Source organism: Somniosus microcephalus, chromosome 6 (genome assembly GCF_052327205.1).
Source record: "Somniosus microcephalus isolate GS21.2 chromosome 6, FLI_Smic_1.0, whole genome shotgun sequence".
NCBI classification, from domain to species: Eukaryota; Metazoa; Chordata; class Chondrichthyes; order Squaliformes; family Somniosidae; genus Somniosus; species Somniosus microcephalus.
In genome coordinates this window covers 237,826,154-237,850,376 of record NC_140992.1, presented here as the reverse complement: position 1 = coordinate 237,850,376, position 24,223 = coordinate 237,826,154, and the positions used below count along the sequence as shown (strand labels likewise).

The 24,223-nt window shown below is 45.2% G+C and overlaps 1 protein-coding gene across 2 annotated transcripts in view; it reads right to left on the bottom strand.

The window, feature by feature from the left end:
• jph3b (junctophilin 3b) overlaps window positions 1–24,223 on the bottom strand; it is a 182,331-nt gene that overhangs the window by 128,235 nt on the left and 29,873 nt on the right. For both annotated transcript variants that reach the window (XR_015078835.1, XM_085991591.1), the window contains exon 2: window positions 17,472–18,246. Coding sequence is in view for 1 of the 2 variants with exons in the window: in XM_085991591.1 (XP_085847717.1) it covers window positions 17,472–18,246 (775 nt within the window). In the remaining variant the exon portion in view is untranslated. The remainder of the gene's footprint in view (window positions 1–17,471; window positions 18,247–24,223) is intronic.

Sequence of the window (24,223 nt, the reverse complement as noted above, 5' to 3'; positions counted from 1 at the left end):
CTTCACCAGAGAGGAGGTATTGAGGGACCAGGAGAGGTCTTCCGTGATGTGGACTCCGAGGAACTTAAAGCTGTCCACCCTTTCCACCACAGCCCCATTGATGTGGATGGGGGTGTGGCTTCCGCCTTTAGACTTCCTGAAGTCCACAATGATTTCTTTGGTTTTCTTGATGTTAAGGGCCAGGTTGTTATCGGCGCACCACTTCACGAGATGCTGGACCTCCTCCCTGTAGGCTGACTCATCGTTGCTGGTGATCTGGCCTACTACCGTGGTATCATCCGCAAACTTGATGATGGTGTTAGAACCATGAACAGTCACACAGTCTCCGGATCATTAGTCCAGGCCTCTGGATTACTAGCCATGTTGCATAAGCAATATGCTACCTGTCCTTTGTGTGCTTGTCCATTGTGAAATGTCACTGGTTTTCACCAGTAGATAATGGAAGCAATATCCTACAATACAGGACCCAGACTCACGTTAACCACCCGCAGATTCGTTTGAAGGGAAAAAAAGTAATCAAGCCCACATAGCCTTAGTTTAGCATTGAACTCTATTTTCTTGATTGGGCTACATCCTTGTTTACAGCCATTCAAATATTCCCCCTTTCCCACGACCAAGTGTCTAACCAGAAGAATAGGGAGGAGGAAGCCTACATCAGTGTTTCATTGAAGTACTTTAAGTTGCTCAGAAATAGGACTGTGTCAATACATCAATGGCATTTGACTGTGATAATCGATATTCTAAGTACTGATACCATTCCCACAGTGAAATCTGCAGAATTCTCCTCCATTTGTACTATCAATTAAACATTTAGTATAACACAATGTGGAACACTGTAGAATAATTTTTCAAAATTAATTAATTATCATGGTAGTTGTTAAGCATAACTGTGATATTAAGCAATGATACAAGTTCAGTTAGCATTCATGTAGCATAAGGATGCCACACTCTGGTCATTTCCGAACATAAATGTGTGTCAATTAATAACATAAAAAAAATAAATTAGAAAGCATGTGCTGCCTGTTTAAAAAAAAAAAATAGTTTAAGGGGGTAACTTTAACCTCACCTGCCTAGCGGGAAACTGATGGGGTCAGATCGGCCGCCCGTTTTACACCCCACCTGATTTTACTCTCCATTGATGTCATATGCAAATAGGGGGCCTCACACCTACTTAAGGCCCCCTTTGCAAAATTTGATTGCGATTGACCACAGCAAGTATCGTGTATGCTGCGGTCAGTTGCTTCAGGCGCTTAGCTAAGTTTCAACTTGTTTACTTACCTTATGTGGAGCCGGAAGGAGTGCAGGTGCAGCCAACATCCAGTGTGCAGATGCCCAAAGCCCACCCCAAGGACTACACCTTCAATTTTGAAATGGCATCATCAACACACTATAGTCTCCCTATTAAATCAACTCCGTTACATGGGTGCAATTAATGCAGTTCTGCTTCTAGTTGAAATAAATTTTGATAGTAGAGGTGCCATCGGCTAATTAACGCTCCATTAGTTTCTTTGTAACAGTGACAAATAGTGTAGCAAATGGAGCTTAGCGTTGTGGCAAAAGCTATTTTATCCACATTTGCCATATTTGGGGGAAGGGAAAACAAAATGGATTTCACTTGTAACTGATGGCAGCACCAAGAAAAGATGCCAGCAGCCAAAAATTTTTTTTAAAACACCCCAACAAAAACAGCACGGAGAAACAAGATTTAAATCCTGGGCGGACTAATTTTTTTTAAGATGGCAACTTTCATACTTGATGCTGTACGATCCTGAGTATTATAGGAATGATGTTATTCAGACTTCGAGTGGTTTTTACTCCAATTCCAATTCCAATTCAAATGCTTTATTGGCATGAAAGTTTACAGAGAACCATATTGCCAAAGCTTACATAGCAAAAAGGTACAGTTTTCCAACATTCTGTAGGTGTCAATCGATTTGACATTTGTTGGGTACATACAATATTACTTTTAAACAATATTAATTTTAAACAGTCTTTGTACTTCATTTGGTACGTTCAATATTAACTTTAAACAGTCTTAATTTTAAACAGTCCTCAGGTTGTGACATGTTGTTACATATTTGGCCCCAAGGTATGGTCTGTCTCCTTCTCCTAGGACTAATCTCAATTTTGACAGGTCATCCAATTCCTTGAAATCTGGGGTTGTTTGGCTTAGCTTGTTGAATAATATGTTTCTTGATGTGTTGAATTTTTCGCATTTTAGGAGGAAATGCATTTCTGTTTCAACCTCGCTGGCCAGACATTGATCGCATATTCTATTCTCTCTAGGCTGCCAGGATTTCTTGTATCTGCCTTTTTCAATTTCCAGTTGGTGGTCGCTTAGTCTGTACCTGGTGAGGGTCTGTCTCTGTTTTGTGTCTCTGATGGTTGTGAGGTAGTCTGCCAGTTTATATTCTCTTTTTAGGGCCCGGTAACATTCTAATCTGCTTTGGCTTTCGGTTATTTTGTTCCAATGTTCCAGGTAGGTTTCTTTGCATTTTTTAATGATTTGGTTCACTCGGATTGGTGTTTGGACGGCTGTGTTGGTCTGGGGCTGGTCAGGGTCCGGCTGAGTACTTAGTTTCAGTAGCAGCTGACTCAGGGGACTCTTTTCTGGGTTTAGCTCTTGGGTCTGAAAGGCTTTGAAATGAAGGGTGTCTGGGGAGCTAGATTTGAGGTGATTTAGGAGGTTTAGTGCTCATTTTTGGATGTTTATTATCAGTGGGTATCTGCCTAGTTCGGCTCTGCATGCATTTGTTGGCGTTTTTCTTTGGGTGCGAAGGATGCTTCGGCAGAATTCTGCATGTAGGGCTTCTATTGTGTGTTTTTCCCATTTAGTGTAGCTTTGGTGATTTAGCGGGCCCCATACTTCACTACCGTACAGTGCAATGGGCAGGATTATGCTGTCAAATATTTTGAGCCAGATTTTGATTGGGATTTGGATGTTGTAGAATTTTCTTTTTATTGCATATAGGGCTCTTCGGGCTTTTTCTTTTAGTGCATTCACTGCTATGCTGAAGCTCCCTGATGCTGTAATAGTTAGACCAAGGTAGGTGTAGCTCATAGTGTGTCCTATAGTGGTATCACTGAGGGTAAACTGGTATTTGTTTTCCTGACATCTGGGCCTTTTTTGAAAAATCATGATGTTGGTTTTCTTTAGATTTACTGTTAGAGCCCAATTTTGGCAGTATTTGTCGAGTAGGTCTAGTTGTTGCTGTAATCCCTGTTCTGTGGGAGACAGCAGAACCAGGTCGTCCGCATAGAACAGGGATTTCACTTCTCCATCCAGGAGACGGAGACCTGGTGTTATATGACTAAAATTAAAATAAAATACTTTGTTCCCTTATTTCCCTTGGGTGGAATTTTAACTCCAGTAGAAATTGGGTGGTGGGCAGTTAAAATAGGAGCACAAGACTTACCTGCTGGCTTCCCACCCTGATCCTGCCGAATGCAATTTTAAATTGCAGGCACGAAGGCAGATCGCAATATTAACGCCAGGCCTGGCTACTCCGCCAGGCCAAACCTATCGGGAACAGGAGCCGGGGCCAGAGAAGCCCAGAAGGGTAGGTTTCTTTAAGCAAAATTTAATTCCTTGTGGGCCAGGAACAGGAGTGCATCTCTGGGTCCTACACAGAAACCTTGGGTATCTCCTGCCCCGGGCTTCCCTCCCCATCCGACACCCCTCCCAATCATTTACCTTAGTGCTGGGGACCATTCAATCTGGTCCCTGGGAGTGGCCTCCTGCTGCCCAGAATCCTACTCTGGCCACGTAGCTCTATCCACCAGGTTCAGGCGAGAGAGAGACTGTTGCCAATCATGCAAATGAGGCCCGGACGTTAAAATTTCCTGGGCCTCACACTGCAGAGGGCTGGATGGCTTCCTGTCCGCCTCAGCCCCTGGCCACACTGATCCGGCCATTCCTTAAACTCATGCCCTTTACTTCAACTAGAATCTTTTATTTCTGTTATCACTATTTTAACTTTTACACTAATTCGTGGCTGATGGACCTGCTGTGAATTTCAAGGATTTTCTAGTAAAGTATCCTATTCTCCAGCATTGATCATCCTTCAAAGTGATGCGTGCAACAAATTCACTGCCCCCTCCCAAAAAATAATTTCCTGCGTTTCACTTTAGATGCTGCATCATTATTGAAGCTATGCTTTGTTTTCCTTACAATAACTAAAAACTCAAAAGCACAGCAGTTTGATCTTTATTTTAAAGCATTGTTGAAATTCAGTCTGGAGCCAACAAGAAGCAAATGATTCAGCTTTAAATTCAATTTTGTGTGCAATCTGTTCAGCAGGAAGCCAATTTCAGTTTCTGCAGATCAGCTTAATCAACACACCACATTGATCAATCTTTACTAGTTGCTGGGTAGAGGCATTAATAAAGGTCTTCCTTCAGAGCCACTGATGTGGGTCTGTAGGGAAAGCTGAGGTACGAAGGATTTGACATGAAGTGGTGTATGGTGATAATGTTCTGATGTTAAAAAAAAACAAAGCCCTTAGTAACAGCGCAGATCTGCAAAGTACAGTCTGCTGCGGTTCTGTAGGTGAATATTTGTAGATCTTTAGAATAAAAAAATCATCTATTTGCAGAACAATTACAAAACAAATATAAAATTGCTTGTATCTACCAGAACTGTCACCTTCGTAGAAAGCCTAGAATGTTCAGTGTAAATTATTCAGTAAAAAGTAATGATTAATCTCAGCTACCGGAATGGTAAAACCCATGTGACTAAGGACCAAAATCTCATTAAAGCACTACTGATTATGAAGAAACACATTCTGATCCAGTGAAGAGTCACCAGCAATACACTTAAATCTTTCCTAGAAACACTAATGGAAGCATAAGACTTCTTGGGGAAAAATAGCTATGAATTTGCCAAGATTCCATGAAGAAAAGCATAGGCTTATTGGGCTTAATGTCCATTTCTTGTTCGTAGAATCATACAGCACAGGAGGTGCCTCTGGCGGCTCTTTGAAAGAGCTATCCAATTAGTCCCACTCAACTGCTTTTTCCCCCAGAGCCCTGCAAATTTTTCCTTTTAAAGTATATATCCAACTCCCTTTTGAAATATACCATTGAATCTGCTTCCACCACCCTTTCAGGCAGTGCCTCACTGCCTAAAAAAAATTCTCCTCATCTTTGCTCTGGTTCTTTTGCCAATTATCTTAAATCTGTATCCTCTGGTTACTGACCCCCCTTGTAGTGGAAACAGTTTATTCTTATTTACACTATCAAAGCCCTTCATAATTTTGAACACCTTCATTAAATCTCCCCTTAACCTTCTCTGCTCATAGGAGAACGATCCCAGCTTCTCTAGTCCCTCCACATAATGGAATTTCCTCATCCCTGGTACCATTCCAGTAAATTTCCTCTGCACTTTGTAAAAAATTCTTCTCTTCTTATGCACCATAAAGTTGACTCTTGTAGGAAAACCATGATTCTGCTTGCTTCCCTGAAACTTGTCAAAAGAATTCCAAAACCCATGGGGCCTTTCAGATCCAAATTTCTAACTCTTGGGATAAGGTGGCTTTGGCCTAAGCAGTATTTGTAGTGTAATAACTGTCCAGATGTTATTCTAGCATAAGCACTGTAGTAATCCAAAATAATTAGTAAAGGTTGTGAAATACTGATCAGAATGTTCTTTAGGGAGATTTTGGTAAAGGAAGTTACGGGTGTAGAAGAGAATATGCAAAGAGAAGAGGGTCATTCACTTTATCTAACTTGTTCCTTCCACAGATAATAAGGGTGATTTTAGGCAGCTGGCCAGCAGAATGGGCGAGCTGGCCAGCCAAACTCTCCAGGCCCAGTCCATTTTTAGGGCAGGACCTCATGAACATGCTGCTGGTGAGCTGCATGCCCCCCAACGGGCACCTCGGGCTCAGGGCCACTGAAATATTAGATAGCCCAGAAGCTGATCGGGCTGTCAAAAATCTAGGTCGGGGGGGAGGGAACAATTGTAGAGAGGGCGATGCATGGGGAGATGTGCTGGCTGGTTTGGAATAGGTAGAAATGGAAGTAAGCATGAGCAGTACCACACAACGAGGCCGTAGAAGAGAGGCAGTGGAGAACAGCGCGATCAACTATGCCAAATTCCAAGGAGGATCAGATGTGACAACACACCATGGACACAGTCACAGAGGATATAATTGGTGACTTTGACCAGGGTGGATTCAGTGCTGTGAGCAGGTGGAAGGGGTTCAAACTGGGTGTATGGGAGAGGAGGGCATAGAGGTGACAACACACATTCAAAGAAATGGAGGTTGGAACTGGGGTAGTAGTTGGAGAAGTCAAAGGAGTCAAGGGGCCTTTTGAGGAAGTGGGTGATGGTAATGATTCAGAAAGGGGGAGTAGGTGTGTTTATACCACATTAGATTTGAACAATTCAGGCTTCCTTTCTTCCTTTTCTCTCCTCACCACTTCCCCCATCCCTGCCACCCTCAAATCTAGACAAATTCATCCTAATGGGGGCCAAGAGAGTTAGAACTCATACTTATAATTAAAACCATATGTGGGCAGGAGTGGTTCCGGGTCACAATTCCGTTAGACGTGTCACTGGATCATCGTTTTACAGATTCTAGCTCCAACTGAATCTGTCACTCCATCCCGACACTCCATCCCGACACTCCATCCTGTCTACCATTTATTTGAGTTTCTTCACATCACAATTTAGCAGCTGAAGAAAATGTCACCAGCCAAGAAAAATCTGTCCCAGGTTCAGCTATGTGGATATAAAGCTCGAGATTGAGTTGTGGCTGCAGAAAAGTGACATAGCTCTGTGACAGCCTCCTTTGTGAAGTGAATGTGCCCAAGACAGTGAAGTTCAGGTAGGAGAGCCACTGTGGGCATGGTCTCCTGCACAGTGCCATCCTCCTCACTCTTCTCCCAGCTGTTCCTGTTCTGTCCTGTCTTCTTGGCTAGACCCCCTCATCCTCCAGCCCAAAAGGCAGCCCCACCAGACCATCCATGGCTGCAGTGAATCTGTTGTGAAAGCAGCCATAAGCAGTGCAGCACCAGCAAAAGCTTCTTATCAGAAGTTACAATTAAGTTATAGAATGCAGAAAGTAGCCAAAAAACACCCAGAAGTTAACCAGTAGCCTAAAGGACAAACCACCAACTATATGTAGAGGATGAGCCCTTGACATAGCACTGCTGAAGGGTCCTTGCTAAGTGAGTTAATCACTTGGCGAGTCAATCACTGGGCAGCCCAATTTCAGAAAAGGGTCCTACAACAAGCATAAGAACCTTACTGTTTTACATACGTCTGGCATGCACCCTAGACGCCTACAGAGGAACCCAGTCCAATATGACGGCTGGTGCACTTCCGGAGCCAGATGGGCATGTGTGCACCACCCACCATGTTTCCTACATTACAACAGTGACTACATTTCAAAAGTACTGCTTTACTGGCTGCAAAGTGCTTTGGGACGCCCTGAGGTTGTGAAAGGTGCTATATAAATGCAAGTCGTTCTTTCTCCGACGCCAAAATACCTCCAGCTCTTCAACAACTGCACTTCACCTGAGAGCTGTGCACAAAAGCAAGTCTGCTAATACTAAAAATTCATGTAGACTGAATAGAACCAGAAAGGTTCATTTTAGAGCATCATATCTTCAGGTGAGTGGTTCACTGAGCCAATGGTACGAATTGTAAAATAATCTAGCTACAATTTATATCATTGATAAACTACAAGCTTTCTTAGTTGCTTGATGGTTTTAAAAAGCAGCCAAAGGCCAAACATTATTTTCTTTCTAAGGATTTACGACTCATTTGGCCTTGTGCAGACGTTCATTCACAGTTTTTGACCCACAGCACTGAATAAAAGTACTCATTTAGTTGTATCCATTCGATTGCCATCAATTATTATTTTGCATATGCATCAACAGGAGAGAGAAATGTATTGTCAGCATAAACTATTCCATATATTAATTTACAAAAACCATGGCTCCTACTGTGGCAAAGCATAGTTGGTCTCTATGCTAATCTACCCCGATACAAATCTAGATCAGGAAGGGTGCAAAATTGTCTTTTGTTTCTAAATCAGATGGTATAAATCATGAAGGGTCGATGCAAGATGTTAAATTCTCTTTTTGGATATTGATATTGTTCACTTCCAATTTTCTGTAATGGAATAAAAGTCTGTTGCTGAAGTACAATACTGTGCATAACGATACACAAGTTAACTGGTTGAAAATCATTTAAAAACTGAGTAGCTATTACAGGATTTAACCCCTTTTGTTAATCCAACTCTCACCTCCCTATCTCTATAATCTCCTCCAACCTTACAACCCTCCGAGATATCTGTGCTCCTCCAATTCTGGCCTCTTGAGCATCCCCGATTTTAATCGCTCCACCAATGACGGCCGTGCTTCCAGCTGCCGAGGCCCTAAGCTCTGGAATTCCCTCCCTAAACCTCTCTGCCTCGCTACCTCTCTTTCCTCCTTCAAGACACTCCTTAAAGCCTACTTCTTTGACCAAATTTTTGGTCATCTGCCCTAATCTTGCCTTATGTGGCTCAGTTTTGTTTGATAACTCCTGTGCAGCGCCTTGGGATGTTTTACTACGTTAAAGGCGCTATATAAATATAAGCTGTTCTTGTTCCCTCATCAAGACCACTCACGTTCATGCACCTCTTCTCCCCTGTAATGTTCTGTGCTCAGGTAATAAGAAGCATTTTCCTTTGCAGCAAAAGGCTGTGCTTCAATCTACATGAAGCAAGCTACCACAATACAATAGCAAAATACTGCGGATGCTGGAATCTGAAATAAAAATAGAAAATGCTGGAAATATTCAGCAGGTCAGGCAGCAATTCTGGAGAGAGAAACAGAGTTAACGGGCTGGATTTTGCCAGTGCTTAGAGTGCAGATTTGGAGGCGGGTCCGCTGTCAAAATAGCAAAGATTGACAGTGGGTAGGAAACCCGTCGTCAATCCGCCTCCACGCGAGTCTCCCAGGTGTCGGGTCTGTCTGCGCAGAACTGACCTGACACCAAGCGGCGGGGGAGACAATTGAGCTCATTAAATGGCTTGTTAACAGCCAATTTAATGCTTTTTTTAGCCTACTGTGTAATTTTACGCGCTCCCCCATGGGTTACCCGCTGTTTGGGGAACACGCCAGCTCACCCTGTCGTGAGTTGAGTCTGCTTTGATTTATCTGATAACCTGACAGCTGCAGAAGTGGTATAAAGGATACCATGTTGCAGCTGTTCAGTTTCAGAGTTCAGAAGCTGTTGTTAGACATTGTATTTGTAAGACATATAGAGATTTCTTTAGCTTGCAAGTGTTTAGAGCCAACTCTATATCCAGTGGCACCTCATTGGAACAACCTCTCTCACCAGTGACAGATCACTTCTGTCATCTCAACTGCAGCTGCTAGCTATTCCAGCAACATCGGTGCCCTTGAAAAAAATCACACCCTAGTCCTCTGAATCCTTCCACGATCAGCCCCAACACCAACATCACCAGGCACACCAACACCACCAGCAACATCACCAACAACACCACCAACCTTCTCCACCATCACCTGATGCTGCACAGGACACAGGGCATTAGCCCCTGACAACATTGCTGCCCGGGAGGCCAGCGATGGCATCACCATGGCCAGATTTACTTCACTTGATGCTGTAAACCCTGGCTGCCACATGATGCGCCAGGTTGACACCATCCCGCACCAGCACCATAAAGCATCCCTTTAATGTCCAAGCTGATCCTTTCACACTCATCACAATAGTTGGGGGGGGGGGGGGCGGTGGCGAGTTATGTCTCAACATTCACCAGAACTCACTAAGACACTTCTCAAGGTGAGCACAGATCTGTCCAATAAGGTGAAGTGCTGAAAATATAGATTTCAATGGATGACAACACTTTAACAGAAACTTCACATCAACATTGGCTAAACATCTCAAGTGCCTATCCTTGTGTGTTGTTAGTTCGTATGCTTGCAGTAGGATGAGGGTGAGTGTGAGTGGTGGCTAGTGAGATGGGGAAGTGATAATGTAGATATAGAGGGATGGGTGGAGGTGCAAGGTAAGTTGGTGTGAGTAAGGATGTGCAGGAGTTGGGTAGGGAAGGCAGAGTGATGGGTATGTGATGAGTGGCACAGCAGGGTGAGTTTGAGTGAGGCTTTGCAGTAACATTTCGTGATCTACTGAGATCATTGAAAGGTTGGCGCCACTGCAGCCAGAGACTCCTGACAACATCCCTGCTTGTGTTCTCCTGTGCAATGTGCAACCACTGACTCCCACAGCTACCTGGACTATACTTCCTCCCATCCCGCTTCCTGTAAGGAATCTATTCCACTCTCCCAGTTTCTCCGTCTCCACTGCATCTGTTCCGACGATGCCACCTTCCATACTAGTGCTTCCGATATGTCTTCCTTTTTCCTCAACCGAGGATTCCCCTCTACCATGGTTGACATGACCCTCCGTTCAGTCCGAGCTTCCGGTCGCCCGTCACTTTAATTCTCTGCTCCACTCCCACTCTGACCTCTGTCCTCGGCCTCTTTCACTGTTCCAACGAAGCTCAACATAAGCTCAAGGAACAGCACCTCATCTTTCGATTAGGCATTTTACAGCCTTCTGGACTGAACATCAAGTTCAACAATTACAGACTATAACCTCTGCCCCTATTTTTTCAGACGGCAGCTGTTGATGATTCTGCCATTCCCATTTGCAGCATTTAATCACTCTTGCATTCCACCCTATCAGAGACCTTCCGTTTTGTTCTTTCTTCCCCTCCACCCCCCCCCCCCCACCCCCCTGCTTTCCCTGCCTCTGCACTTGGTTAAAATCTGTTACATATCTAACTTGTTCCAGTTCTGACGAAAGGTCATCGAAAGTGGATTCCGCCAAGACCACTCAGCTCCCGACCTCATTACAGCCTTGGTCCAAACATGGAAAAAGTTGCCTAATTCCAGAGGTGAGGTGAGAGTGACTGCCCTTGACATCAAGGCAGCATTTGACCGAGTCTGGCATCAAGGAGCCCTGGTAAAACTGAAGTCAATGGGAATCAGGGGGAAAACTCTCCACTGGCTGGAGTCATACCTAGCACAAAGAAAGATGTTTGTGGTAGTTGAAGGTCAATCATCACAGCCCCAGAACATCGCTGCAGGAGTTCCTCAGGGCAGTGTCCTAGGCCCAACTACCTTCAGCTGCTTCATCAATGACCTTCCCTCCAACATAAGGTCAGAAATGACTGCACAGTGTTCAGCGCCATTCACAACTCCTCAGATAATGAAGCCGTCCATGCCCGCATGCAACAAGACCTGGACAACGTTCAGGCTTGGGCTGATAAGTGGCAGGTAACATTCGCGCCACAGAAGTGCCAGACAATGACTATCTCCAACAAGCAAGAGTCTAACCACCTCCCCTTGACATTCAATGGCATTACTATTGCCAAATCCCCCACTATCAACATCCTGGGGGTCACCATTAACCAGAAACTTAACTGGACCAGCCACATAAACACTGTGACAACAAAAGCAGGTCAGAGGCAAGGTATTCTGCGGTGAGTGTCTCACTTCCTGACTCCCCAAAGCCTTTCCACCACAAGTAAGGAGTGTGATGGAATACTCTCCACTTGCCTGGATGAGTGCAGCTCCAACAACACTCAAGAAGCTCGACACCATCTAGGACAAAGCAACCTGCTTGATTGGCACCCCATCCACCACTTAAACATTCACTTCCTCCACCACCGGCATACCGTGGCTGCAGTGTGTACCATCTACAAGATACACTGCAGCAACTCGCCAAGGCTTCTTCGGCAGCACCTCCCAAACCCGCGACCTCTTCCACCTAGAAGGACAAGGGCAGCAGGCGCATGGGAACACCACCACCTCCAAGTTCCCCTCCAAGTCACACACCATCCTGACTTAGAAGTATATCGTCGATCCTTCATTGCCACTGGGTCAAAATCCTGGAACTCCCTACCTAACAGCACTGTGGAAGTACCTTCAACACACGGATTGCAGCGGTTCAAGAAGGCGGCTCACCACCACCTTCTCAAGGGCAACTAGGGATAGGCAATAAATGTTGGCCTTGCCAGCGATGACCAGATCCCATACGCGAATAAAAAAAAACCTGAAACGTTAACTCTGTTTCTCTCTTCACAGATGCTGCCTGATCTGCTGAATATTTCCAGCATTTTCTGTTTTTATTATTGAAGTAAGCTACTAACTGCTCTAATTTCAAGCCTGATGAAATTTATACTCTTTCCAGTTGTCAGGCTGAAGTATCTGGGTAGTGCTGGGATTTGAACTCATGACTAAAACTGTGTGAAGTAAGCATCTTCACTTCTATATTATTTTGGTGTCTTTCTAAACAGAGGTTTAAACCAGTGAGAGCAAAAATTAGTGACGGAGATACACAAGTGATTACTACTTGAATACATCAGTGGAAAAGTGTCAGCTTCACCTTACACACCAATTAAGTACAAGTATCACTATTACGTTCAATTTAGTATTAGTTTCAGAAGCGGGGCAGAGCTAAGGTCGAGGTACCGCAGGGGCGGGGCTGGGGGGGGTCGTGAGGTCAGCTTTGACGGACTTCGCCCCTGGATTTGGCAGTGGGTCGATAGTTGCTGAGCTTATACCATTATTCACTTGTCCACTATGAAGTCACAGCTTATTTATTTTATTATGAGGAGTAAAGTTAACCTCTCCCATCAGCCCACATTCCTCTTCAGTTAGTGTCAATTCTCCTGTTTGCGTGCCAGATACCTTCTCTCTGTCGGCTCAAGCCTATGTTGCTCTTGCCAACTCCTGCATTTTGTGTGTCAAAATTGCCACCTTGGCGTCAATTCCCTTCCGGGCTCCAGCTCCCGCCTCCTTCTACCCTCCAGTATTACTCATCATGTGCTCCTTTCTAAACCTCAGAGTCTCAGCCCAACTCCTCTGGCCTTTTCGTCCCCTTTTAAGCCCACATTATCCTCCCTGGTTGAACTCATTCATAAGAACGTAAAAACATAAGAAATAGGAGCAGGAGTAGGCCATTCAATAAGATCATGGCTGATCTGATCGTGGCCTCAACTCCACTTTCCCGCCCGCTCCCCATAACCCTTGACTCCCCTGTAGCTCAAATATCTGTCTATCTGCGCCTTGAATTGTAATGAAATCTGTTTGTCTTGATCCTTGGACTTAAAAAAGGCAGTGGCCACTGCGCGATCGCTGGACGTGGCCCAGAAAAACTCTGACTCTTATTCTTCCAGCCATGCGGCCCTCACCGCCTCGTGCGCGCCGAGGGGGCCGCCATCTTGGAATCAGCCATCTTCCCCATCCAGGTCTCAGACCAGCTCTACGCCGCCGGAGTCCCCACACAGAAGTTCACCCAGGAGTCCTACTACAGCGGCAATGTCTCGAGGCCCGAAATGCTACTTCTGCGGCCAGGCCAAGCACCCCAGACAACGATGCCCAGTGAAGGACGCTACATGCTTCAAATGTAAGAAAAAGGGGCATTTTAGCAAAGTCTGCAGGGGGAATCCGATTTCCAACTCCATCACCGCCTCGTGCGTGCCGTGCGGGCCGCCATCTTGGAATCCGCCATTTTTTCCTGACTCAACGGCCGCCCAGGGCCCAACAGTGGCTTCGATCACGGTGGATCAATCCAGGCCACACCCGTTGACAAGATCCATGATGGACATGCAGGTAAACGGGAATTTAACGAAGTGTTTAATTGACTGTGGGAGTACCGGGAGTTTTATCCACCCTAGCCTGGTACGGCGGCACTCATTAACGGTAACCCCTACCCGGAGCAGAATTGCTATGGCTGCTAAGCCCCACACTTCGGACATTTTGGGCTACTGTGTGGTAACACTGACTGTAAAAGGCACGGACTACAAGGATTTTAAACTCCTCGTGATGCCAGAACTCTGTGTTAATGTAATCTTGGGCCTGGACTTCCAGTGCCACCACGAAAGTGTCACGCTAGCATATGGCGGGTCCCAGCCGCCACTCACAGTCTGTGGCCTATCAACCTTAAAAATCAGCCCGCCCTCTTTATTCGCTAATCTCGCTCCGAACTGTAGGCCCATAGCGACCAAAAGTAGACGGTACAGTCTGGAAGACAGACACTTTATCAAGGCGGAAGTGGACAGACTCCTGCGGGAAGGCATTATTGAATGCAGTACCAGCCCGTGGCGTGCCCAAGTAGTCATAGTTAAAAATAGCGAAAAGAAACGGATGGTAATTGACTACAGCCAGACTGTTAATATTTATACCCAGCTGGACGCCTACCCTTTACCCCGCATATCAGAAATGGTCAACCAGATTGCGCAATACGAGTCTTCTCGACTATCGACCTCAAATCCGCGTATCACCAGCTCCCCATTAGAACGGAGGACCGCCCATACACCGCCTTCGAGGCGAACGGGCGCCTCTACCATTTTCTCAGAGTGCCCTTCGGAGTAACAAATGGGGTCTCGGTCTTCCAACGCGAGATGGACCGCATGGTTGACGAGAATAAACTACAAGCTACCTACCCCTATCTGGACAATGTCACTATCTGTGGGCACAACCAGCAAGACCACGATCTAAATCTTGCGAGATTTTTCAAAACTGCCCTAAAGCTGAATCTAACCTACAACGAAGACAAATGTGTCTTCAACACAACCCGTCTCTGTATCCTCGGCTGTGTGGTGGAAGGTGGGGTAATTGGACCGGACCCTGACCGATTACGCCCCCTAAAGGAACTGCCCCTGCCACACAATCCCAAAGCTTTAAAAAGGTGCCTGGGATTTTTTTCGTATTATGCCCAATGGGTGCCCAATTACTCTGATAAGGCCCGACCCCTCATTAAATCGACGTCCTTCCCACTATCAGCTGAAGCTCGGGAGGCTTTCACCAGTATTAAACAGGACATTGAAAGGGCTGCAGTGTGTGCAGTGGACGAATGCATTCCCTTTCAAATCGAAAGCGATGCGTCAGACTTTGCCTTAGCTGCGACCCTCAATCAGGCTGGGAGACCTGTGGCTGCCTTCTCCCGAACCCTTCAGGGACCTGAAATCAGGCACTCTTCTGTCGAGAAGGAGGCACAGGCTATAGTGGAGGCAGTGCGGCACTGGAGACACTACCTAGCCGGCAAACGTTTCACCCTGCTCACCGACCAGCGGTCGGTGGCTTTCATGTTTAATAACAAAGGGGGAAAATCAAGAATGACAAAATACTCAGGTGGAGGATCGAACTATCCACGTTTGACTATGATATTATGTACAGGCCAGGAGCCCTTAATGAACCCCCAGACGCCCTATCGCGGGGAATGTGTGCCAGCATTCATACAGACAAATTACAGGGTCTCCACAACGACCTCTGTCACCCAGGGGTCACCCGACTATACCATTTTATAAAGTCCCGCAATCTGCCCCACTCCATCGAGGAGGTCAGGGCAATGACCAGAGCCTGCCGCATCTGTGCGGAATGCAAGCCTCGTTTCTACAGGCCTGACCGTGCACACCTTATCAAAGCCACACGGCCATTCGAGCGCCTAAGTCTGGACTTCAAGGGACCCCTTCCCTCTGCCGACCGTAACGTATACTTCCTCAATATCATTGATGAATATTCCCGCTTCCCCTTCGCCATTCCCTGCCCAGACATGACCAGTGCCACGGTCATCAAGTGTCTCTGTAATCTATTCTGCATGTTTGGCATGCCGAACTACATACACAGCGATAGGGGGACGTCATTCATGAGTGACGAGCTGCGCCAGTTCTTGCTCTCGAAGGGGATAGCCACTAGCAGAACCACTAGCTACAACCCCCGGGGTAATGGGCAAGTGGAACGGGAGAATGCTACTGTTTGGAAGGCTGTCACGTTAGCCTTAAAGTCAAAAGGCCTTCCGACCTCCCGCTGGCAGGAAGTCCTCCCAGACGTGCTCCACTCCATAAGGTCTCTGTTATGTACTGCCACTAACGCTACCCCTCACGAAAAGATGTTCGTTTTCCCCCGGCAATCCACCTCGGGCATATCTCTACCCGCGTGGCTGACGTCTCCGGGGACAGTACTATTGCGGAAGCACGTGAGAGGCCATAAAACGGACCCCCTTGTGGAAAAGGTACAGCTCCTCCATGCAAACCCTCAGTACGCCTATATCGAATACTCTGACGGGCGAGAGGACACTGTTTCCATAAAAGACCTCGCTCCCTCGGGGAGCGGAGAGAACGATGGGAGACTACCCGATGAAGACCTACACTACAAAGAGACAGGACGCCCAGAGGTATCAATACCCAACTTTAACCTGGAGGACACTGCAGATAACCTGGAAGACACTGCGGAGGCCCGGACAGCGGAGGAACCAGAATCCACTCCCCTAGAGGCACCCCAACCAGCTTTGCGCTGATCACTGAGAACTGCAAAACCTCCTGACAGACTCACTTATACCAACTTTTAAGAAACATCACCCCGATGAACTAAATCTATAGAAGGGGTGAATGTAATGAAATCTGTTTGTCTTGATTCTGTATTCGTTTTGCACTCATGTATATTACCCTCCCCCACTGTGTATAGTTTCACTTCCTCTTTCCCGACTAACCTGGGAGGTTCCAGGTCTTGGCTCTTGGCTCCGCCCCTGACTTCTCGTACATGAAGATCCCAGGATCTGTATGACTCATTCCTGTGAACCAGACCGCGTGTTGAGATGTTTGCTCTGATCTTAGTGATTAAAAGCCAACTTGTTTAAGTCTGTAACTTCTAGTTTTGTGGTTATTGAAGGCCCATCATGAATATATTCAATGACTCCACCTCCACAGCTCTCTGGGGTAGAGAATTCCAAAGATTCACGACCCTCTGAGAGAAGAAATTCCTCATCTCCGTTTTAAATGGGCGACCCCTTATTCTGAAACTATGCCCCCTAGTTCTAGATACCCCCACTAGGGGAAACATCCTCTCTGCATCTACCTTGCCAAGCCCCATCAGCATCTTATACGTTTCAATAAGATCACCTCTCATTCTTCTAAACACCAATACGTATAGGCCCAGCCTGCTCAACCCGTCTTCATGAGACAACCCCTTCATCTCAGGAATCAACCTAGTGAACCTTCTCTGAACTGCCTGCTATGCAAGTATATCCCTCCTTAAATAAGGAGACCAAAACTGCACACAGTACTCCAGATGTGGCCTCACCAGTGCCCTGTACAGTTGTAGCAAGACTTCCCTACTTTTATACTCCATACTTCAGAGACGACCACGTCCTCCAGTGCCATGTTGGCCAACCTCAAATTAATTGGGGGTTCATGAACCCCCTTTCTCCCTGCCCCCGCCACCCCTCTCTCACTGGCTCTGCCATTGTTTAGAGTCCAAGTTGCACATTTATTTCCAGTCTCCTGCTTATACACTAGTCTTGGCATCTCTATTGTGTTCATAATCTCATACATTAAAGCTGCCTACAGCATTTCTATCAAGTTCGTTATTTGTTTATATGAAGTTATGTTTATGCAAGGTCATTGTAAATCCCACAATTTGAAGTGAGTCAACAGCCAGCTTCCTACCTGGATGCAGAAATCTCAGCTTTCTGTTTGGCAATAGCTGCAGCCCGCTCAGCTGCTTCCACTGCCCTATCCACTTTGTCTCGAATCTTACTTGTCCGTAGAGGAATCAGGTTCTTCCTCTTCCCACTCACCAACACATTCTGTTTATATTTGCCTTCTTCTTTTGTCCCATCTGGAAATGTTGTACATCCATAACCATGCCTCTTGTTGCTCAGCCACTCTCCTTCGAATTTCAAGCCATCAGATCGGTGGCTTAACCCAAAACCAGTGCGTTTGTCATTCTTCCATTCTCCCACATATGTTTCTGTTGTTGTTGCATCTATATCATCTTCAATGACTGACAAATCTGTCTCGCCCTCACCAAAACTAATTGTGGAGTTGATATCACTGGCCGTAGAGCTGACCGTACTCATCCCAGCTTCACTTCGAAATGAACTCTGCTTGCTTCTTTGGCTGGCCAAGGAACTTTTAGACTCAGACTTCCGAAGTTTCAGCCCACTCAAAAGGGACCTGCGAAAAATCCCTTTCTTTTTGTTTTTGGCTGAAAGAAGATCATTGTCGCTATGCATAGTGAGAACAAAGCCCCCCCTTGATTCTGCAGGACTTCCAGCTGGAGTGTCTGGGTGTATGGCTGTACCATTACTGTGTTCACTTCTTAGAGAGTTAATAGAAGTTCTAAGAGGAGATCTGATAACAGCAGCCATGCCATAGGGAACACTCTGACGCACGCCATACCCATGGCGCATTCCTCCAACCCATTGTCCCTGGTAGGTACCTGTAACAGAGAACAGATCCATTTTTACTATACTTATAGCATACTGTTAAATGAATAATTTTCACTTATCAGACATACTTGAATACATCCATATGTAGACATGTACGTTAATTCTTTTAGGCACTGATCAACTGTTAGACACTGACTGATTCATCAAAAGTTTACTGAGCTGCCTCTCCCTTTCACAGAAGTACCATCTGTATAAGAAACATCCTTATTTAAACAATGTAAATTTGATGCAAGATCTTATCATATTGTATTAGGTAACTTCTTGCCTCAATGACCTGAAATAATTTGAAGTCCATCTGTCCCAGGAGAGGCAGTAGAACTGCGAGCAAAATTCTGCCTCTTATATGTGCTATTTGGATTTTGCTTCTTTAATCAATCAGTGTGACCTCTCAAGCTATTCCGATTGAAAATGTTTGGATGAAATGTTCAAACTTGTGTGGGAGGCCTTCTTTGGGGTATTATCTGAGAATGGACAGTTTATCACTAGTGGAGCTGCTCACCTAATATCTGGTTGAGAATTGGCAAATTTACACATTTGATTTTGTTGTGAATCTAACCAGAGACCTAAGGCCAAAATGCTAAACAGCTCACAGATAAAGAGAGAGAGTGTCCTTTGCTCTGACTTGTATCAAGTCGATGTCAAGATTTTCATAAATGTGACATTAGTAATAATAGCACTCTTTTTTTTCAGCCTTGTACTAAAGTTCAAAACAGTGACTGAAAAACATACTCTTCTACATTATATGTTTGATGCAGGAAGCGATCAGTCGGCCGCTGTTTTTTTAAATCTAAAATATACAGATAGATTCTGAATTGTCTATATTTTAAACTTTTTTTTAGAAAATGTAGTTTTCAACATCAAACCACAAACCTAACTTAAATAGCATGACCAATTTAGAGGCAATATAGGTGCAGCCTTTTTGTTAGGTGGTTTCACGATACTCAAAGATGAACATTATTTTTGAGTATTGGCTCCAGTGCTTCATTTATTGTTTTGTCTAAGGTTCCTAACAGGAAAAAAATAATTCTTTGTTCTTTCCCAGCACCTGTATGAGTACTATTGACATTTATTATTACAGAGCAGTAAAAGAAATGAGTTTACTTGAAACAGCTTGCTTTTATTTGAAATTTAAAGGACTTCCAGATGGATAGAGAAGCCATTTTGCATGGGATTCCCCAAAGCAGATAATTATGTAATTTGTGGCTTAAATATTGATGTTATCAAAGATGGGATGGGGTAGATCTAAGCAAGCTGTTTCCAGTGGTTGAGGGGGTCAAGACACGGAGCTATAGATACAAGATTAAATGTAAGAGATTTAGAACAGGATCAAGAGAAACTTCTTCACACAGAGAGTTGTGAGGCTGTGGAATTCACTTCCAGGATTAGTGGTTGGGACACAAGGTTCTGTAGTAACAAGTGGTCCTCATGTTTTTATGCAAGACAGACCTCAGCCCAGTCATCTGCTCCAAATGTTGAGGCAATGGTTCAAGCCAAGAGGTGTAGGTATTGAGGAGCAACAGTAACAGTAAATAAAACCTAAATATAAGTAAGTACCAATATAGTTTATCTTAATCTACTTCTATTTTGATAACTTTTGTTGAATGTGGCCCATGCCAAGTGCCAGAATATCGGATCAGGCCCATGACTGAAAATGAGTTTGATACCACTGGTATAGAGGAACCTAAAATACAATACAAAATGTTCACAGTAAAACCTACTAAATGGATCATGTCAGAGACTGAGTAAAGTGCACCCATTACAATAGTGCTGACCCACTCAAGAGTTTTCCGACACACAATGAAATCCCACCAGACATACCCCAAATCAATTACTTCTTGGAAAACCTAGAATCATAGAATGGTTACAGCACAGAAGAAGGCCATTCGGCCCGTCGAGCCCGTGCCGGCTCTCTGCAAGAGCACCTCAGCTAGTCCCACTCCCCCGCCCTTTCCCTTTAGCCCTGCAATTTTTTTTCCTTCAGGTACTTATCCAATTCCCTTTTGAAAGCCATGATTGAGTCTGCCTCCACCACCCTTTCAGGCAGTGCATTCCAGATCCTAACCACTTGCTGCATAAAGAAGTTTTTCCTCATGTTGGTTCTTTTGCCAATCACCATAAATCTGTCCTCTGGTTCTCGACCCTTCCGCCAATGGAAACAGTTTCTCTCTATCTACTCTGTCCAGACCACTCATGATTTTGAACACCTCCATCAAATCTGCTCTCAATCTTCTCTGCTCTAAGGAGAACAACCCTAGCTTCTCCAGTCTATTCACGTAACTGAAGTCCCTCATCCCTGGAATCATTCTCGTAAATCTTTTCTGCACCCTCTCTAAGGCCTTCACATCCTTCCTAAAGTGCGGAGCCCAGAATTGGACACAATACTCCAGTTGAGGCCGAACCAGTATTTTATAAAGGTTCATCATAACTTCCTTGCTTTTGTACTCTATACCTCTATTTATGAAGCCCAGTATGCTTTTTTAACCGCTTTCTCAATCTGTCCTGCCACCTTCAATGATTTGTGCACATATACCCCCAGGTCTCTCTGTTCATGCACCCCCTTTAGGATTGTACCCTTTAGTTTATATTGTCTCTCCTCATTCTTTCTTCCAAAATGTATCACCTTGCACTTTTCTGCGTTAAATTTCACCTGCCACGTGTCCGCCCATTTCACTAGCCTGTTTATGTCTTTTTTAAGTCTATCACTATCCTCCTCACTGTTCTCTATACTTCCAAGTTTAGTGTCATCTACGAATTTTGAAATTGTGCCCTGTACACCTAAGTCTAAGTCATTAATATATATCAAGAAAAGCAGTGGTCCTAGTACTGACCCCTGCGGAACACCACTGTATACCTTCCTCCAGTCCGAAAAACAACCGTTCACCACTACTCTCTGTTTCCTGTCACTTAGCCAATTTTGTATCCATGCTGCCACTGTCCCTTTTATTTCATGGGCTTCAATTTTGCTGGCAAGCCTATTATGTGGAACTTTATCAAACGCCTTTTGGAAGGCCATATACACCACGTTAAACACGATTTGCCTTTAACAAATCCATGCTGGCTTTCCTTAATTAATCCACACTTAAGTGACTGTTGACTTTGTCCCTGATTATCATTTCCAAAAGCTTCCCCACTACCGAGGTTAAACTGACTGGCCTGTAGTTGCTGGGTTTATCCTTGCACCCTTTTTTGAACAAAGGTGTAACATTTGCAATTCTCCAGTCCTCTGGCACCACCCCCTTATCTAAGGAGGATTGGAAGATTATGGCGAGTTCCTCCGCGATTTCCTCCTTAACCTCCATCAGCATCCTCGGATGCATCCCAGCCGGTCCTGGTGACTTATCAACTTTAAGTTCAGACAGCCTTTCTAGTACCTCCTCTTTATCAAATCTTATCTCATCCAGTATCTGCACTTCCTCCTCTTTCACTATGACTTTGGCAACATCTTCTTCCTTGGTGAAGACAGATGCAAAGTACTCATTTAGTACCTCATCCATGCCCTCTGCCTCCATGCATAGGTCTCCATTTTGGTCCCTAATCAGTTCCACCCCTCCTGTTACTACCCCTTTATTATTTATATGTCTATAGAAGACTTTTGAATTCCCTTTTAATGGTAGCTGCCAATCTATTCTCATACTCTCTCTTTGCCCCTCTTATTTTCTTTTTTACTTCCCCTTTGAACTTTCTATATTCAGCCTGATTCTCACTTGTATTCTCAACCTGATATCTGTCATGCGCACTCTTTTTCTGCTTCACCTTACTCTCTACCTCTTTCCCCCTCGTGAGAATGTACCTCGACTGTACCCGAACCATCTCCTCTTTAAAGGCAGCCCATTGTTCAATTACAGTTTTGCCTGCCAATCTTTGATTCCAAAATACCCAGGCCAGATGCTTTCTCAACCCACTGAAGTTTGCCTTCCTCCAATTAAGTATTTTTACTCTAGATTGCTCCCTGTCCTTTTCCATAGCTAATCTAAACCTTATGATACTATGATCACTGTTCCCTAAATGTTCCCCTACTGACATTTGCTCCACTTGATCCACCTCATTCCCCAGAACCAGCTCCAGCAATGCCTCCTCTCTCGTTGAGCCAGAAATATACTGATCAAGAAAATTCTTCTGAACACACTTCAGAAATGTTCCCCCCTCTCTGCCCTTTACACTATTACTATCCCAGTCTATATTAGGATAATTGAAGTCCCCCATTATTACTACTCTATAGTTCTTGCACCTCGCTGTAATTTCCCTGCAGATTTGCTCCTCTATATCTTTCCCACTAGATGGTGACCTATAGAATACACCTAGTAGTGTAATGGCACCTCCTTTTATTTCTTAACTCTAACCAAATAGATTCTGTCTTTGACCCCTCCAGGACATCCTCTCTCTCCAGCACTGTAACATTCTCCTTAACCAATACTGCCACCCCACCTCCTTTCTTTCCTTCCCTATCTTTCTTGAACACCTTATATCCAGGAATATCTAATCTCCAATCCTGCCCTTTTTTGAGCCAGGTCTCCGTTATCACCACAACATTATATTCCCATGTGGCTACTTGTGCCTGCAGCTCACCAACCTTATTTACCACGCTTCATACATTTACACACATGCACTGTAAACCTGTCTTAGACCTTCTTGTATTCGCTCGTAGTCTGACCCCACCTAATACCTTACTATTTCTTACTCTAGTGCTATCTGTCTCTTCCCATCTTTTGTGCACTTTGTTTCTCCTTTCTAATGCTACATCCTGATGCCCAGCCCCCTGCCAAAATAGTTTAAACCCTCCCCAACAGCACTAGCAAACCTCCCTGTGAGGATATTGGTACCGGCTCTGTTGAGGTGCAACCCGTCCGGCCTATACAGGTCCCACCTCCCCCAGAACTGGTCCCAATGTCTCAGGAATTTGAAGCCCTCCCTCCTGCACCATCTCTCCAGCCACGCATTCATCTGCTCTATCCTCCTATTTCTATACTCACTAGCTCGTGGCACAGGGAGTAATCCAGGGATTACTACTTTTGAGGTCCTGCTTTTTAATCTCTTTCCTAGCTCCTAAAACCTGTCTGCAGGACCTCATCCCTCTTTCTACCTATGTCGTTGGTACTGATATGGATCATGACCTCTGGCTGTTCATCCTCCTCCCTCAGAATGTTCTGCAGCCGCTCAGTGACATCTTTGACCCTGGCACCAGGGAGGCAACATACCATCCTGGAGTCACGTCTGCGGCTGCAGAAACACCTGTCTGTTCCCCTAACTCTCAAATCCCCTACCACTATTGCCTGCCCGATCTTCCTCCTATCCCCTGTACAGCTGAGCCACCCGTGGTACCGTGGACTTGGCTCTGGCTGTACTTCCCAGAGGAACCATCGCCCTCACCGGTATTACTGGTTGGAGAGTGAGATGCACCTGGGGACTCCTGCACTACCTGCTTGGTCCTCCTTGTCTGTCTGACGTTCACCCATTCACTCTCTGCCTGCACACTCTTACGCTGCAGGGTGATCCCACCTCCTGAAACGTGTTATCCACGTAGCTCTCAGCCTCACGGATGCACCACAGTGATGCCAGCTGCTGCTCCAGCTCTGAAACCCGGAGTTCGAGCTCCTCTAGCCGACGACACTTCCTTCACACCTGATTGTCCAGGACACGGGAAGCGTCCTGGATTTCCCACATGGCACAGAAATAAACTTAAGACTAAAGGGGGAGAAATTCGGTATAGCCCTGTTTGGGGCGCTAGAACTTTAAAAGTTGAAAAATTAGCACCAGGCGCTAATCATTCTCGCCTCCTGTGAAATTCAGTTTTAGCGCTCCAAGAGGGAAGTGGAGCGCTAAATCGAGCGCTAACCACTTCTCTTAGGGCGCTAAAGTCCGAGAGCAGGGCAGTAGCGGCAGAGCACAAAACAATTTTGAGCGCATTGTGAACGGCACTCTTTCATCACAGAGGCTGTTTCCCTCGCTTAAAGGAAAGGGCCAATGATG